Genomic DNA, 19,015 nt, shown 5'->3' with positions numbered 1-19,015 from the left:
GGTACAGAGACGTTAAGCAACTTGTCCAGGGTCATGATCTATGGCTGGTGTAATTCATAACATTCATGTCGTCACCCTGAATTGAAATCTCATTTATATATAACTTCCTGCTCTTGAGAATAGGAACCATAGCTAATTTATTTTTGGGTCCCTAAGGCTTAGTGTAACTTCTGATAAGTAGTAGTTGCTATGTGGAACTGAAGGGAATAAAATAGAATGTCTCACTAGGTCAACCCGCCCGGCACAGGCAAGGTGCCTGAAGATGCTTGGCTTGAATTCGGCCCTTGCTGTGCCGGAGGCTGGCTTTGGGGTCTGCTCAGTTCGTGGGTACACGTGGGATCCGTTCCGACTCTAAGAAAGGAACCCTCTCTCGATAAAAATGATCTTTCCCATCTTCTCTACCAAGTTTCTAATCTCTTTAACTGAATGAAGACCTTCATTCCATAAGTTTAAGTAGAAATTCCAAAGAAAATAAAGCCTGTCCTGTCCCAGTTTTCTGTTTGGCGTTTCCCAGTTTTACCCATTGTTCAGTTTGTTGATGTAGACGTTAACCCTTCCCTTTTATCCATTAATTCCAGAATCCATAGTTGCTCTTTTTTTTAAATAGTCACGAAGAATATATGCATAAATATAGCTAGTACATGGCAGCCAGTCTACTAAAAGCTTTCCTGCTTTGTATTACTTTATATGGGGTATGAAGATCAAGTGAGGTTGACAATTAGGAGAGTTTGTTTTTAAGAAAATATAATGCTTCTTTATCAGTAGGAGCTTTATAAAATAAACTTTAAAAAAAAATGGAAGTATCATATACATAGAGAAAAGCCACTGATCCTAAGAATATAGCTCGGTGAATTATCACAAAGTGAATACACCGGAATCACGGGCCCCCAGATCAAGAGACAGATTATTACCAGAGTCACCTCCCCCTTAAGCACTAACGTAATCTGTATACTGATTTCTGACGCCATAGGTTCGTTTTACCTGCTTTTGAACGTCCTATAAACGGACTCGTGTAGGACGCACTCTTCTGCATCCGGCTTCTTTTGCTCCACATCATGTCGGTGAGTTTCATCAGCTGTGCGCAGCAATCCACTTGCTTGCTAATCCATTTTCACTTCTGTAAGAATTCCTTTTATAGATAATCATGTATCTGTCCACTCTCCTGTTGATGGCCGTTTGATGCTATTATGACTATTGCTGCTGTGAACACTCTAGTGCACATCGTTGGTGACAATATGTACCCATTTCTTTGGAGTCTGTGTCAAGAGTGGAATTTCTTGGATAACAGGGTATGCTCAGCTTTAGCGGATACTCCCAAAGAGTTTCCCAAAGTGGTTGTGCTCTTTTTTATTCCCGTTGTGGAATGAGTGGGAATGAGTGGATGAGTGTTTTGGTTACTCCTATTGTCCCCAATACTTGGGGCGTCTTTTCAGTGTGAGCCGTTCTGGTAGGTGTGTACTGGTTTTTCACTGTGGGTTAAGTTTGTCACAAAGCTGATGAGGTTGAGTCTTTTTTATATGCTTTTTAAACATTTGGGTGTCCTTCCTTCCTTCCTTTTTTGGTGAGGCATCTGTTCATGTCTTTAACTAGTTAATTAGACTACTTTTTATTATGGTGACGCATATATAACATTACCATTTTCAGCATCCAACGCCATGGTATCGGTGCATTCACACTGTTGTGCAACCATCACCATCCACTTCTAGGTTGCTCATCTCTCCCGCTCTTTTTTTCAATTGGGTCATCAGCCTTTTTCTTCTTAATTTGTAGGAACTCTTTACATATTCTGGACATGACTACTGTGTCTGTTATATATATTATGAATATATTTCTCCATCTGTGACCTTTTCACTCTCTTATTGATGAGAAGACACTTTTAATTTTGCAACTAAGAAGCTTCTGCACAGAAAAAACAATCAAAATGAAAAGGCAACCTATGGAATGGGAGAAAATATTCACAAACCACACATCTGGTAAAGGGTTAATATCCAAAATGTGTAAGGAACTCACGCAACTCAATAGCAAATAATAATAAGAATACAATAATAATAATAATCCAATTTGAAAATGACCGAAGGGCCTGAATAGATGTTTTTCCAAAGAAGATATCCAAATGGCACAGGTACAGGAAAAAGTGCTCAACATCACTCATCGTCAGGGACTATAAATCCAAACCACAATGAGATAGCACCTCACACCTGTTAAAAAGACAAGAGAGAATGAGTGTTGGTGAGGATGTGGAGAAAAAGGGACCTTTGTGCACTGCTGGTAAGAATGTAAATTGGTGCAGCCACTGTGGAAAACAGTATGGAAGTTATTTAAAAAATTGAACATAGAACTACCCTATGATCCAGCAGTTCCACTTCTGGGTATATAGCTGAAGGAAAGAAAACCAGTTTCTGGATTTCTTTTCTGCACCCTGTGTTCATTACAGTGTTACTTATAAGAGCTAACACATGGGAACAAGCTGTGTCCCTCAAAGGGTGAATAGATAAAGAAAATGGATATAGGTATATACATATATATATGAATATATAATATATACTAATTATATATATGAAATCATATGAATGTTATTCAGCCATAAAATAGAAGGAAATCCTGCCATTTGTGACAGCGTAGATGAAACTGGAGGGCATTGTGCTAAGTTAAATAAACCAATATTGTACGTTCTCACTTATATGTGGGCTCTAAAAAAATTGAACTCACAGAAACAGATCGGAGGTTGCCAGAGGTGAGGAGTGGGGGGTGGGACATGGGTGAAGAGGGTCAAAAGCTACAAGCTTCTAGTTGCAAGTAGTGCAGAGCGTGGTGACTATAGTTAACACTGCTATACTGCATATTTGAACGTTGCTAAGAGAGTAAATCTTGAAAGTTCTCATCATAAGAAAACAACTTGTCCGTATGTGAGGGGATGGATGTTAACTAAACTTAATGTGGTGATCACTTCACAATATATGCATGTGTCAAATCATTGTGTTGTATGCCTCAAACTTATACAGTGTTATATGCCAATGATCTATCAAAACTGGGGGGAAGGATTCTTCATTTTACTATTGTCCAATGTATTGATCCTTTTTTTTGGGGGGGGGACTAGTCTTTTTTGCGTCCTGTTGAAGAAATCTTTACCTATCTCCTAAGGACATTTTATAATCGACCCTTTGCGGGAAAACACTATCTCCATCATCATTGGCCCAAAGCAGGGCACAGTAGGTATGCTGGACAATTTTCATGGTTACCCTCATCCGAACATCCTTGCTGCCCTGGAAGAGGATGGGCAGCGGTGCGGAGGCAGGCAGGCTCGGGTTCCCAGCCCCCCTGCGTCTCCCAGGGCAGGGCTCCCCGGGGGAGAAGGTGTGCGGTCCCGTGGGCAGAGCCCAGTCAGAGATGTAGTTCTGCACGTGGACTGAGGTAGAGAAGAGACTGTGACATTGACCTAGGGCTTCAGGGGCTGAGGGGACTGGGAACGGAGCAGACGGAGGAAAGACCCAGTATGTGGAGGAGCAGAGCAGTAAGGGCGAAGCTACGAGAAAGGAGAGAGGAGTACGTTTCATGTAGCCCCTAGGTAGTACAGGGATGAGACGTGAGGGGGCAGTGACTGGTCTCAAATGTCCTATTGCTGGCACTCCTTGTGTTGGTGCCAGAGCTGGCCAGGAGTCCCACGCTGTACCGAGCCTGCCGGAGAAGACAGTGGGCGTTGTCACCAAGCTGGTAGAGGCTGCTTGGGGCTGTCCTGTGGGCAGGGGCTCCAGGGCACGTGAGCAAAGCTGAGGCTATGGTTACCCCTAGGAGGTGCCCCATACCTAGGAGAGGCTTCTGTGGGTCTCTGTTTCTCTCATTCTCTGGAAATTGAGAATTTTAAACACAATAAAAAGTTCACCTACAAAAAGTATTTGCCTGCTGGGCTCAGAACTCGAGTTGTAAGTAGTTACAAAACAACTTATTTGTGACAAAAAGCAAATCAGGAGCTGCTTGCAGAGAGGTAGTTTGGGGAAGGGCTGGAGGGAGGGATACAAAGTCGGGCAAGGACATCGGAGTGATGGTGGTCACTGTCTTGATTATGGAAATGATGTCGCAGGTGCATACGTATGTCAGAACTTCGCAAGTTGTACACTTTAAAGATGTGCCCTTCATTGTATGAAAAATATCCCTCAATGAAGCTGTTAAAAAAGCATCCTCCCAACACACACACGTGCACATGCTTGCACTCACACATTTGCACACAAGTGGCTCGTAATGAAGTGTTTCAAGTGATACTTCAATCACTCAACTACGAGCATCTCTGTCTCCAAACCTACCTGCTTTGCGGGAGCCATGGTTCTTCCAAGTGTCCTGGTCACAGGAAAGACCAATGCACAGAGGGCTTCAGTGAGGCTGCTGATACCACTTCCAACATTCCAGGATTCCGCGAGCGGAGGGGAGGACTCGCCAGAGGTACAGGGTAGGAAAAACTCCTAGTCCCACGTCTACCCTGTCCCCGTGACTATTGCACAGCAGACAGTCACTGGAGGTTTGACTTGAACTTCAGAATCCGCGGGGCCCATGGCAGGAGCTCCCTTCTCGTCACGCCACCGGGATATTCTTCTATCCTCCTACGGTCAGGGAATGAGGCCCAGCGGAGTCCCTGCAGCTGAGGACTGGCGCTGTTGTGATGACTGCCCATCTTTAGAGAACAAGAACTACAGGTCATTCTCCTCTCTCCAAACTGTGTGTTTATGCAATAGTTTCTCACTGCAGGAGGCTTTAAAGCTGAGATAAGAAAGCTTTCTAGTAATAAAGGGGAACAAAAACCCCGATGGTAAACTGTCGCAATGAACAGATTGCTACCAACAACAATTTACAGCAAAGTGTAAAAATCAACAGATTATTTTTCCTTTTATTAAAATGATGCCTCTGGTCGAGGGAGAGATGGTTTGGAGGGTCGCGGACACATGGACTTGCTCCTTGAGGGGATGTGCAACCTTCTCCAGGAGCCCCGAGGTGGTCCCGGTCCCGTCTAGCTGCTCTCCTGGTCCCTCTGGTGATCAACAGTTGCCACGAGGCAGCTGGCCAAGGTCTTTGGCAAGGGATCAGAGGCTGGCACACGGGTCCCCGCGCCAGGACCACTGCCTCATTAGCACAGTGCTCCAGCCATCTGAGCACCGGCTCCAGAGTAGGAGAGAGAATCCGTGATGCTGAGCCCCAAAGCAGTAAGTTGTAAAAATCAAAACATTACACCAATTTATTTGAAAAGTAAATTGGCACTAGAGATAACCAGTGAGAGCCAAATCAAAGTTTGCTGTATTTCCTGTGCATGCGTAACTGTCTCTCACCACCCAAATCTAGTTGTTTCCTGATTCGGATAATGAAAGTCAGACACCGAGCTTGAGTCAGGAGGGATAGCACAGATTCCAAATGAATTTGGTTCCTTAGTTTAAGACAGTGAAGAGCAAGAGTTTAAGTAACAAAGAATTTATTTAAAAAGTCATCTGACTTTAGCTGGGGCGCCTGGCTGACTCAGTCAGTAGAGCATGTGACCTTTGATCTCAGGGTCATGAGTTTGAGGCCCAAGTTGGGTGTAGTACTCACTTAAAAAAAAAAAAACTGAACCATAAAATTCAAGTGTAAAAAAAGTCATCTGGCCTTAGCTGACTCTTAAATCTTAAACTCGATAGTGAAAGGTTGGATAGCAAGGATACCTGTAATGGCATACGTGTAACAAGTACACAAATTGCTTCTAAAATTCAAGAGGCCATAAATGTCACATTCACTTATATTTCTAGATAAAATCAAGTCTGGTTCTTAGTTGCCCATGAGAAATGAGAGAATGAGCAAGTTCAAGGGCTCACGGCTCCCTCCCCTTTCCTTGGGTTATGTATACCAGGACCTTAGGGTCTGCGGAGCCCAGGGGGACAATGAGGGAGAGAAACTGTTTTCTTTTTAATGATTTTATTTTTTCAAGTAATCTCTACACCGAATGTAGGCCTCAAACCCACAGAGAAGAGTCACATGCTATGGGGCACTTGGGTGGCTCAGTGGGTTAAGTGTCTGCCTTCAGCTTAGGTTATGATTCCAGGGTCCTGAGATCGAGCCCTGTATCGGGCTCCCTGCTCAGCAGGCAGCCTGCTTCTCCCTCTTCCTCTGCCTGCTGCTCCCCGTGCATGTGCTCTCTCCCTCTCTCTGTCAAATAAATAAATAAAATCTTTTAAAAAACGTTGTATGCTCTACCAACTGAGCCACCAGGCACCCCAAGAAAGCTGTTCGTGCTGTCAGACACCTGCCCCAGCATTTACTATGGGATGACTTTAGGGAAATCATATAACCTTCCTAAAACTCAGTATTCTCATCTGAAAAATGGAGTGGATTATAATTCTAATACAATTAGAGATCATTAATTAATAATTACTCTAAGAGATTAATAAATATATGAATATTTTCTACTACTACGTCATCATCATCAATATCATATTCATTTTAAGAGTTGCGTAGAATTCCATTGTATGAGTATAAAAACATTTGTGTATCCAATCCCTCATAAAAGGATATTTAAATGCAAAGAATAAACAGGATGTTAACATGAAAATTTTGTCTAAGACCCTGCCTATCCTTTCTATTTATATGTAGATGTATATTTCTTATCTATATTTTACCAAATGCCAAAGTAAGCTGTGAGACTGATTATCCCGAGTATACTAATTATCTTCTGTTGCATAACAAATTACTCCAAAACTTAGTGGCTTAAAATACCAGCGTTTATTAGCTCATAGTTTCTGGAACTCAAATCCAGGTATGGCTTAGCCGGGTCCTCTGGCTAGGGGCCTCTAACTGGCTACAGTTAAAGTGTTGGCCAGGCTTCAGTCTCCTCACAGCTGGACTGGGGCAGGATTTCTTCCAAGCTCAGTCATGTGGGCGCTGGCAGGATTGATTCCTCTTGGGTTCTTAGCCTGAGGGCCCCAGCTCCTCACTGGCTGTTGGTGGAAATCGCCCTCAGTGTCTTGGCTCATGGGCCTCTCCTTACAGCACCTCAAACATGGCAGCTGGCTTCTCCACAGTGAACAAGATGAGGCAGAAAGAGAGAAAGTGTGTGCAAGATGGAAGTCACAATCTTTCAGAGCCAGATTTCAGAAGTGACACCCCATCACATTTGCCATAATCTATTTGTTAAAAACAAGGCACTTAGTCCATCCCACACAGAAGGGGAGGGGATTACGCAAGAGTGTGAGTGTTGGGAGTTGGGATCATTGGGAGCCAATTTAGAAACTGCCTATCATACTCACGCTCAGAAACTTGCAGAGATAAAATAACTCAAAAGCAGGTACATGCTTGTTAAATTCCACATTCTCATTGCAAATGTAAGAGGGTCAGATTCTATCATTTACTGAGTGGTGTCAAAATCTCCTATAATGGTTTTGTGCTTGTCTTTTTTTTAATAGTAGAGCTGTCAATTTTTGCTTTATATATTTCGAGGATAAGTTAAGTAGGGCACACAAATTTGGTGTTTTAACTTTCAGTAGAACTCAGTTTGCTATCATTATAAAGTAATACTTTTTCTAACATGCTTTTTGCTTTAATAGTATTTTGATAATATGGTTATGGCAGGGTTTGGTTGATGTTGTTTGGTGTTGGCACATTATATACTTTCTACCTCTTTATTTTGAGGCTTTCAGTTTTTTGACTTTTTTTTTTTTGGTAAACATATATATGTTTCCAGATATTTTCATACATTCAATCCATTTTCATTTAATCTTTTTATTAATATTTTGAGCAAAATCCACTATGTCAACTGTGTTTATTATTCATCCTTTTTCATTCCTTTCTTATTTTGGATCAATTAAGTATTTTTCCATTTTCTCCCTATGTTAGTTTAAGGGATATATACTCTTTTTAAAAAATTGAGATACAATTAAAATACTATAAAATTAACTATTTTAAAGTATGGTAGTCAATGGTTTTTAGTATATTCACAAGGTCGTGCAAATATCACCACTAATTCCAGAACATTTTCATCAACCCAAAAGAAAACCATGTACTTGTTAGCAGTCACTGTCTCCCCTCCCCCACTTTCAGTTCAGTTTCTGTTTCTATGGATTTGTCTATTCTGGACATTTCATATAAGTGGAATCATATAATATGTGGCCTTTTCTTTCTGGCTTCTTTCTTCCACTTAGCATAATGTTTTCAAGGTTCAATCCTGTTGTAGCATGTATCAATACTTCCTTTTTATTGCCAAATAACAGTTTATAATTTGGATATATCATATATTGTTTATTCATTCACCAGTTGATGAACATTTGGGTTGTTTCCTCTTTTTGACTATTATGAATAACGATGCTATGAAGATTTGTGTATAGTATTTGGTTGAGAACTTGTTTTCAGTTCTCTTGAGTATGTAACTAGGAGTACATTTAATTGCAGAGTGACATAGTAACTCTATGTTTAACTTTTTGTGGAACTCCCAAGCTGTTTTGCACTGTGGTTGCACCAATTTGCATTCCTACTAGCAATGTAGGAAGAGTCCAATTTTTCCATATTTTCCTTGATATTTGTTATTTTCCATTACGGCCATCCTGGTGTTATAAAGTGGTATCTCATTGTAGTTTTGATTTTTATTTCCATAATGATTAATGATACTAATATCATCTTTTCATGTATTTATTGACCATTTGTATATCTTTGGTGAAATGCCTACTCGGATCTTTTTTTTTTTTCTTTAATTGGGTTGTCTTCTTATTGTTGAGTTGCAAGATCTTTTGTATATTTTCTGGACAGTAGACCCTTATCACCCATATAATTTGCAAATACTTTCTCCATTTTATGAGTTGCTTTTTACTTTCTTGGTAGTGTTCTTCGAGGTACACGAATTTAAAAAAAAATTTTAAAAATATAATCCAATGTATTGTTTTTCTTTGGTTGTCTGTACTTTTAATGTCATATCTAAAAAAATTATTGCCTAATTCAAGATCATGAAGCTACACTTATGTTTTCCTCAAGTTTTATACTTGTAGATCCTACATTTAAATTTTGATCCATTTTGGGTTAATTTTTGTATATGGTGAGTCCAACTTGCTTCCTTGGCATGTGGATATCCAGTTGTCCCAGAATAATTTGTTGAAAAGACTTTTCTTTTCCCACTGAATGATCTTGGCACCCTCATTGAAGAATCAGTTGCTTATAGATGTTGATTTCTGGGCTCGCAATTCTGTTTCATTGATCTATATGTGTATCCGATGGCCAGTACCACACTGTCTTGACTACTGTAGCTTTGTAGTAAGTTTTGAAATTGGGAAGTGTGAGCCTTCCAAATTTGTCTTCACTTTTAAGATTGAATTGGCTACTCTGGGTCCCTTGCATTTCTATATGAATTTCAGGACTAGCTTGTCCATTTCTGCAAAAAAGGAGGTTGGAATTTTTACAGGGATATCAGTGAATCTGTAGATAAATTTAGTTTTTCCATTTTAACAAGGCAAGTCTTCTGGTCCATGAATGTTTTTCTATTTATTTAGGTCTTCTTTAATTTCTTTCAGCAGTGTTTTATAGTTTCCAGTGCACAAGTTTGCACTTCTTTGGTTTATTCCCAAGTATTTTATTGTTTTTGATTCTATTGCAATTAAAATTAATTTTATTTTCAGATTTATTGTTAGTGTATAGAAATACAACTGATTTTTGTATATTTATCTCATATCCTGCAACCTTACTGAACTTATTAGTTCTAAAAAGTTTTTTTGTGGATTCCTTAGTGTTTTCTACATATAAGATCACGGTATATGCAAATAGACAGATTTACTTCTTCCTCTACCACCTGGATGTCTTTTATTTCTTTTTCTTGTCTAATTGTTCTGGCTAGAACTTTCAGTACAATGTTGAATAGAAGTGGCAAAGGCAAACATCTTTGTCTTGTTCCTGATTTTAGGGTGAAAGCTTTCAATTGCAACATTAAGTACGATGTTAACTGTGGGTTTCTGTAGATGTACTTTATCAAATTGAGGAAATTCCCTTCTGTTTAGGTTTTTTTTATTGTGATGGCAGTTGGATTTTAAAAATGCTTTCCTGCATTTTATATACACATAGATAAAACAAACCTTGCATTCCTGGGATAAGTCCCACTTGGTCGTGATGTATCATTTTTATACAGTGCCAGGTTATTTTTTTGAGAATTTTTGCATCTATGTTATAAGGGATATCGATCTATAGTTTTCTTGTAATGTCTTTGTGTGGTTTTGGTATTAGAACTGACCATATAGAATATGTTAGAAAGTTTTCCTTCCTATTCTATTTTTTGCAAGCATTTGTGAAGGACTGGTATTGATTACTTTTTTTTTTTTTTTTAAAGATTTTATTTATTTATTTAACAGAGATAGAGACAGCCAGCGAAAGAGGAAACACAAGCAGGGGGAGTGGGAGAGGAAGAAGCAGGCTCATAGCAGAGGAGCCTGATGTGGGGCTCGAACCCAGAACGCTGGGATCACGCCCTGAGCCGAAGGCAGACGCTTAAGCGCTGTGCCACCCAGGCGCCCCAAGGTATTGATTACTTTTTAAGCATTTGATAGAATTAATGAATGAAGACTTCTGGTCCTGGGCTTTTCTTGGTGGGAAGCCTTTTGATTACAGAATTCATCTCTTTACGTGTTATAGGTGTGTATGCAGGTTTTCTATTTCTTCTTAAGTCAGTTTCAGTAGTTTTCGTCTTTCTAGGAATTAATTCACCTCATGCATTTTAGCTAATTTGTTGGTATACAATTGTATTCCCTTATTATTCTTTTTATTTCTATAGGGCTGGTAGTACCGTCCCTCTTTCAGTCCTGGTTTTAGTAATTTGGGTATTCTCTCTTTTTTCATTGGTCAGTCTCATTAAGCTTTTCAAAGAAATTTCCTTGATTTTTTCTACTGTTTTTATAGTCTCCATTTCATTTATATCTGCTCTAATCACTTCTATTTCCTTCATTCTGCTTGCTGAGGGTTGAGTTTGCTCTTCTTTTTCTAGTTTCTTAGGGTAGAATGTTAGGTTATTGATTTGGTATCTATTTACGCTTCTATTTTTTAAATATAGATGTTTTGTTATAATTTATTATGTTTTGTCACTTTGTGTTTTCAATTTCACTCATTTCTGGATCTTTTCTAATTTCTCTTGTGAAGGTTTTAAGAATGTGAGGTTTAACTTCTACATATTTTTCTACTTCCTAAATTTGTTATTGATACCTGACTCCACTCCACTGTGGTTGAAGGATACACCTTCTATGATTTGAATCCTTTTAAATGTATTGAGACTTGTTTTATTGCCTAACCTATGTTCTGTTCTGGAAAATATTCCACATGCCCTTGAGAAGAATATGTATTCTGCTGCTGGGTGGAGGGTTCTACAGATGTGTGTGTTAGGTCTACATTTTTTAATTGAAGTGCAATTAGCATGCAATATCTTATTAATTTCAGTTGTACATCATAGTGATTCAGTATTGTTATACATTACGAAATGATCCCCACAATAAGTCTAGTTACCTGTATAGTCTGTACTGCTGTTCAGGTGTTCTATTCCCTTGTAATCTTGTGTCTAGTTGTTTCATCCAGGGTGTTTTACATGGGTGATTATATATATATATATAGTCTGTATGGGTATTGATATGGATGTACATCTCCCAGTTTTTGAATACAAGGGAAGATCAGAATTAATGTCAACACTCATTAGACCTTAGCTTTACTTTTAAAAATGCTGGTATTAAACAACTTATTAGTCATCTAAGGACAAGATATGGCTCTAAGACCATAAAGCTGGCTTTTAACTCAAGTTTCCACCTCACCAAAAAAGTAACTCTTAAACCAATGTTCAAATCCATTTTCAGTGCCATTTTCAGTGTGTTCAGACATACTGTCAGGAATATTCTTTAGAGAACAGGGAGGAGTTTCCTGGGATATAGCCAGTCCTTCCTCTGCTGCCAAGTATTGAGGATGTTCATTTGTAGATGCTAGTATTGAAGGTTTTGTGGACTGGTCCAGCTCCTCCAGATGCAGAAATAGCTTGTAAACCATCAAAACTCTCTAGGTAGGGCCAGCTTCCACTGGAAAAAGCCCTCAATCCCAAGCCACCAAGCAGCCTCGAACCACCCACTCTGCCCCACTGCCACCCATAGAATCTAGTCCACGAGATGCCAGAATGCACTGAGTTCTCCAGGCCATGTTCCTTACCATCACCACTTCCAGGCACCGACAAGTTAAGCTACTGGGTCAAATACCCCAGATACACGGATCCCAGCTCAGGGATTGTGATTTGTTTCCAGGTACAGCCAAGGCATTAAGAGTTTTCAGAATTTTCTAGGTGATTCTAATGTGCAACAAAGTTTGAGAACCACCACTCTACACTACCTGTAGCCAGTGTTCATCTCAATCTGATTTTTGCCGGTAAAGGTGTTTAGGAAGGCAGGCAGGCAGCAATGGAGTGTGAAGAACACTAGCTACTCGCGGATGCCAAGCCACTTACAGGCTGTCCTTACAGGATGCATACTGACGAGGTCACCTGACACCTCTCGTCTCCGTCTCCTTGTGTATAAACAGATGCACGCAATGTCCCAGATCCTCTCCCACTCTCCAGTTCTGGGCTTTACTCCAAGGCTAAGGCCTCTTGAAGGACTTTCACCTGTCCTGCGTCTCTATTCCTGCGAAGGCCATGGCTCCCCCTGGCATGTTCTGCAGGCCTCTAGAGTGCACTCTAGGGCTGGACAGAGTTGGTTACGGGAGGATAGAAAGGTCAGTAACAGAGAGGCCACCAGATGGGCTAGCTGGATTTGGGGAAAGCAGATGAGACTGAGCTTCCTGAGAGCAGTGACAGACTCAGCTGACAGGGCCCCACATCCCCAGGCTGTCCCTCTCTAAGATACGTGTTTATATTTGGTTAAGTGCCAATTCTCCCACAACGTACACAATTTCCTTCCTTTGGAGGATAACATTTGTTCATACTAGTGTCAGTGAGTAAGTAACGTAGGAGTGTGTTGAAGCCTCTGTAGTGTGGCTAAGGGTGAGTTGGTCATGGAGGCTGGCCCGTGGCCCACTGGGCTCCTGCTCTGCCCGGAGACCTGGGTTACCCCTCCTTCACTCCCAACCAAGCAATGAGGCCAAGAGCAGTAGGAGCAGCCTGGCCAGCAGCTCTCCAGGCATCTCTCCTCTTACACCACGGGCATGATTTCCTTCAAAAACCTCCAAAGTTCACTGTTCTTCTGATTTCTTTTCTTCACCGGTCTTCTTGTCAGAGTCACCAGAAACTAAATCAGCCTACCAGAAGATTTTTTTGAGAGCTCTCATTTGATAGTGATTGTATATTTATAGTACATTAATATTCTCTGAAAACACAGTTTCCTCAAAAAACCCATGAGCTAATACCTGAAAGTGGCCAAGTGCCCGGCACGTCCTTCAGGGTACGGGCAAGCTGCTTCACCACCAGCACAGCTGAGGCACGAAGACCAAGAAAGGTCGGCCCCGGTCAGAGCCCGAAGTGGGCAGCAGCGCCCGTCTCTGTCCGGCTTTCCACCTCTACTTGCCAAGGGCTGAGCAGTATTTAAACCCGGCGGCTGGGAAGCACCGGGGGAGAGGACCTCATGAGCAGAAGAGAGCCTGGTTTTTGTGCATATCCGTTTAAGCTCTTAAAAGCATACAATGGGTGTTTTGGACATAAGTTGCTCTGTAACATGCTTTTTTTTCACCTAAGGTTTATGAATACTTTTTTCTTTTTTAGCAGCTGTGTATTCCATTGTATGGTGTGGCATAATTATTTAACTCAAACCCTACTGATGAATGCGCCTGCCATTTCCCGCTTTTCACTGTTAGGAAAAACCTTGAGATGACTTTGCGTATGTATCTTCATTCTCATAGAGGACGTCCTGCAAGAATTCATTCCTTATGATGATTCCTGACACATGGAATTGCTAGCTTCTGTCAAATTCTCCTCTGAAGTTGAACCAACTTAGACTTCCACCAATCTGAAAGACAGCTTTCCTGCCACTGTCACCAACACTGGACACGGACACATCAGGATTTAAAGTTGTCAGTTCTTCCTCCTAGTTGGGCTCGATTCACGAGCCAGAAGTTGGAACATGAAAGCTTTGCTTCAGAGGAGAGGGGATGTGGCCAACATGGCCTGGAGAATGCAAAATCCAGGATGGTGTAGTCACATCCCTAATTTGAGGAGAACCCAACTCAATTAGTTCCCTATTTGTAAATTCTAGTAAACAGACGGTATGGGGTCGCTGCCAGAATGCTGGTTTTGCCACACTGACCTGGGCTGGAAGCCAGATCCCACCCCGATGTGAGGTGTTTCATACTTCAGGTTCTCTATGACACAGGAATGAAAACACCTACGTTGTAGGTTTGGGCAAAGAAGAAATAAGTTAAAACTCTCTTAATAGTAAATTAATCACTGAAGCTTACGTGTGATACAATGTAAAGTTCAGAAATAGGCAGAAGTAGGTATGTATTTAGGAATATGCATCTCTGACAGAGGAGTGAGGAGACGGACACAAAGTTCCGAGCATGGCGGCCTGGGGGGGAGCACAGGAGACGGGACTTGGGAGGACAGTCATCTTCTAGCTCCTCTCCGGTGCAGTTCCGCGGGCGTCCCTTACCCTCTAAACCGTGTAGAAGCTGTATCAGCCCACGTGCGTATCTCACGAAAAAGATGAAACGTCCCATGGGAAACTTTAGGAATGAAGAATGAGACGAACATTTCAGATGTGTTAAGAAATATTAGTTTTATTTAACCAGTTTTCACAGCTGAATATTTATTCTATAAAAACTTTACAGATTGTACAGTTTATTATATATAGTTCAAACTACTGAACGAAAAAGTAGGTCCCACAGATGCAAAAATACTGCACCAACCAATCCAAGGTAAAGACAGATTTACACACTGTACAGCTCTCCACGTGGCCGGGAGGTGGTCGGTTCTAAGTATAAACTTCCAAACTGTACAAAAATAAGGTTTTGATTTTATTTCATTCTTCATACATTCAATATGATTGCAAGCTCAGAGCCTAACTAATAATAGGCGTCTGTAATCAGGAACCAGTCCCCACTCCTGGAAGGAATGTGAATGTCTATTTACACAGGGCACTCTTGGACACCCCACTGCACTCCGCGTAGTGCGTAGACATGGAAGCAGAGACCAGCAACATTAAACATTGAATATAAGGTAGTTCCTTTTTTTTTTAAAGGAGTTTTTGCATTTAATAGTGTGCCAAAAGAATTTTAACTTATTAAATAAAATATATTCTAAGTGAACCTAAAAATTACAATTTATAAACATAAAAATACTTTTTTTTTGGTGTAATACATCAATCGTAGCTGCAAATAGAAAACCAAAACTGTATATAAAGTAGTATTTCTCACCCAGCAACAAGAAGCACTTATGTAGTTATTTTTTCAAAAGGGTCAGAAAAACTCTTTAAACTCCACTAAGACTAACTTATAACTTAGATATTCATACTTAAGCTATTCAGTGATTCACTAATACTGCAAAACAAGCTTTCTTCTGGAGAGACAGTGGTTTCTTCATGTTAACTGGGTAAGAACTGGACATATTAAAAAGGAAGAATCAATGGATTTTCCAGCATGAATCCTAAGTGGACTTCAGTGCAGGGGTATGTTCGTCGGCGGGTTTTTCAGCAGAAATACTTAGCCGAAAAGATAAGTTTTACTTTTGATTCAGGACATCCCATCTCTGAGGTATCTGTACCTTTTTTGGAGACAAGGGCACGTCTCAGATCTTTCTGTGTCTCTGACTGGGGCAGGAGAGAGGAGGCTGGCCAATACCTCTCTAGCTTCTGTGTTCCAGAAGGAAAAAACCAGGAAAACGAACATTATTCCAGACCTTTCTGCCACCCAAAACCAGCAAAACACACTTCGTTTCTTTTTTATACAGTACTAGCTAAAGATAACAAAAATGAGAGCTTCGGAGAGCAGTCTAGAGCTCACCATTATACTTTTATACTTGTGTGTATATTAAGTATAAAATAAGGACGTTTGGACAGAGGAGCTTTGTAGTTATTTATTTTAAAGTTACAGTACTTAAAAACTCCTTGATAATAAATAGCTTGGATGTCGTAAGTCCTGCTTCCAAGCGTGAGCTAAGAGTGAACTTGCTGCGGGCCGTGAGGATGGAGGAGGGCAGCCTGGCGCCACGGACGTCCTGCTCTAGAATTCCAGTGTCAGCAGCGGGCACCTGCCGGTCAGAACTCGTCGATCTTCCTCTGCAGGTACTTCAGCATGGAGTCCATGCCCTGCGCCGAGCCCCAGATCTTCTTCAGCACTTCACACTCCCTCTCGTTGGCCTGCTCCAGCTCCATCTTCATGTTACAGCGCACGAGGGCTTTCGATTCTTCCAGCACCTGGAGCGGACAACGAGCGGTGAGTTAGCAAGGGTACGTGTCTGCAAGCACTGGCTCTCTCTGTCCCTAAATTTATGGAGGCAATTATCCATCTTGAGTTATTACCTGTTAAAATTAGGCTACCAGACATTTTGTCACAATACACGTCAGGCCCGAGACAGGGCTGGGGGGTAACCACACCAGGTATTGGGCAAATTCTCAACTTCTCAGCTGGTGAGCTGTTTCAGGAGAGCTATGCTGCTCGCGCCCTGGCCCTCCCCACCGAGACCAAGCAGTCCGGGCCCTGTGCTGCGGCTGCTGCAGGCCGGTGCAGCCCGAGCTGAACGTCGACCCTCGGGACGCTCAGGGGAAGCTCTGCAAACACCTACTGACTGGACTGTCTAACCAAAACTTAATAGTGAAGGCTGTCATATCAGGGAGAGTCTGAATGGGAGTCATGTCAGTTAATATTCAGTAACATTTCGTCTTCTAATTTGCTAAATGCAGTTCTGTTACAAGACTGAATATTATCCAGCACATTTATCAAACAGAAGCTTACATCCACTGTGGGGGCGGGGGGACGGGAGCAAACATGATTATAGGAAAGAGCTCTGGAGACAGGAAAGAACCACAGAGATGGTTCTGGTAGAGTTTTATAGGGCACTTGGAAGTTCCTAAAGCTCTGAAATGCATTCCTTTCACCCTAAGGCCTCTGCAACCGGGAGGACAAGGTGAGCCCGTGTGGAGTAGTGGCACCGATTTTAGCTCCTGCGGCATTTCCCACGCAGGTGGCCGTGCAGGGAGCAGCGGTGGAGGACTCGGGAAACCCGCTACACGTGGAGCTCTCTGGAGGAAAGGGCACAGAAAAAAAATAAAAGATAACATATGTAAGAAAATGAATTCCACCTACAACTGGATTACAGGAGGCAAGCTCCTTGATGCGAACCATGACTTCTTGGGTGAAGGTCCCGGGCCAGAACACCTGGGAGACCAGGCCTTTGCCGCACGCCTCCTGCGCCGTCAGCTTCCGTCCACTGAGCAACATTTCATTTGCCTGAAAGGAAGAAGAGTTGATACTGGTATGAAATGTGAGGGGGGACGCAGGCAGAAAAGACCCAACCTGAAAATTCATCTAACAAAATTCAAATCAGGGACAGGCGTGTAAACGTGCGGGCCCTGCTGGGGACTCGCTGTGCTTCCTCCAGGGTTCCTTCTCAAGTGCGCTGTTCCGGAGCTTGTGCTCGGAGAAGAAACCCAACAAGGCACGATCAACTACGCAGGTGAGAAGTAATGCGCTGACGGGGAATTAAAAAAAAAAAAAAAAAGTCAGGCTTATTTTAGGATGTAATACAGAATCACGTAGGCATAACCAAGCATCTCAGAGAAGGCCTACTTGTTGGGATCTCGAAGCTGCCCTCCTTCCCAGTGGCCTCCTCCTTCCCAGTGGCTATTCCCATGTGTGAAGTCATTTAATACAGAAAAGAGGATCCTGGGAAACTGAGGCATAAGCAAAACTAGACAATTTGTAGTTTTATGGATTTAATCAGTCACAGAATTACTAATCAATATTCTCCATTATCAGAGAGAGGCCAATGGTGATTTCTTCTCCATATACAAAGTTCTAAGGGCAGTATGTTTCTGCTCGAGTAGAACTTAGAAGGCCACATTTTACCACTTGGACATTAAAGTAAGAAACTATTCAGGACCTGAATGCATCCAAAATGACCACTACTGAGGTCCTCTCAGAAGGGTCCGACTATAGTCACCTCAAATGACTCAATGGAAGAAATTAGTTTTTGTTAAAAAAAAAAAAGTATATATGTACGTGTGTGTATGTACATGCATGAAACTGACTTTAACTTTGTCTTGGATTCCGTATCACTTAAGGTCTCAACACTATGTGCATGGAGTTTAGTTCATTCAAATCACAGGCTCAGATATCCAAATAGGGAGAAAACCTATCTGACAAGGAAACTTTGCACTCGTCTGATGTGACAATTTCCTGTCTGCAGTTTATCTTGCACTGATAACTTTCCCAAAGAATCTGACGGTCACGATGAAGACCTGACCATAATCTAGTGTGACTCAGGGAAAAGCATACTCTTGGGAGGTGACGCTCCTTTTCCAAAAGAGGTAAAATACTGTTATGAAAAGCCTCCTGTAAATGCATCGAGACGTGTACTGCACATGAAATGCACAGTGTGGACGACAACCAAGTAAAAAGAGCTGGCAAAGGAAATGTCTGGTGACTCACTACCCTTTCAACACGGGCAGAGGATGGAAAACAGGGTGGAGAGCTGGGTCCCCACAAGGAGGACTGAAGTTCTTCACACTCATGACTTATTTTGGCCCCAACATGGACCTGTTATTTGTGCCAAGTCTTGGACAAAGGCATGAATGTGTGCAGAGCTCAGAGATGTTCTCTTTGAAAACCCCTGCACTGAACCTCCTCTTCTCGGTAAAAAGAAGGTCTAAAATAAACAATGTGTTTAGAAGCCTGACTTCAGCTTACTGTTAGCTGTTAAGATACTTCTTTTGAAAACGGATCCAAACGCGATGAGAAAGGGTGACGGGAGTGCTGGGAGGAGGACCTGGTGGGGAGTGCTCTATGGTTTTCCTAGTTTGTGCTTCTCTCTTCTCTGTACACAGTGAAGACCACACCACAACTACATCACTTAAGTGAAGTGCGAAGT

General features: G+C 41.7%; 1 protein-coding gene across 2 annotated transcripts in view; it reads right to left on the bottom strand.

The window, feature by feature from the left end:
• Positions 1–14,689: 14,689 nt before the first annotated feature.
• Positions 14,690–19,015, bottom strand: part of CDYL (chromodomain Y like) — a 174,006-nt gene continuing 169,680 nt past the window's right edge. For both annotated transcript variants that reach the window (XM_045811664.2, XM_045811663.2), the window contains exons 6-7: positions 17,233–17,376; positions 14,690–16,343 (exon numbers count right to left, since the gene is read on the bottom strand). In XM_045811664.2, coding sequence (XP_045667620.1) covers positions 16,185–16,343; positions 17,233–17,376 — 303 coding nt within the window. In that variant the 3' untranslated portion in view covers positions 14,690–16,184. The remainder of the gene's footprint in view (positions 16,344–17,232; positions 17,377–19,015) is intronic.

This window comes from Ursus americanus, chromosome 32 (genome assembly GCF_024610735.1).
Source record: "Ursus americanus isolate L20-20 chromosome 32, mUrsAme1.1.p, whole genome shotgun sequence".
NCBI lineage: Eukaryota > Metazoa > Chordata > Mammalia > Carnivora > Ursidae > Ursus > Ursus americanus.
The sequence above is the reverse complement of the archived record's forward strand: the minus strand, read 5'-3'. Positions and strand labels throughout refer to the sequence as shown.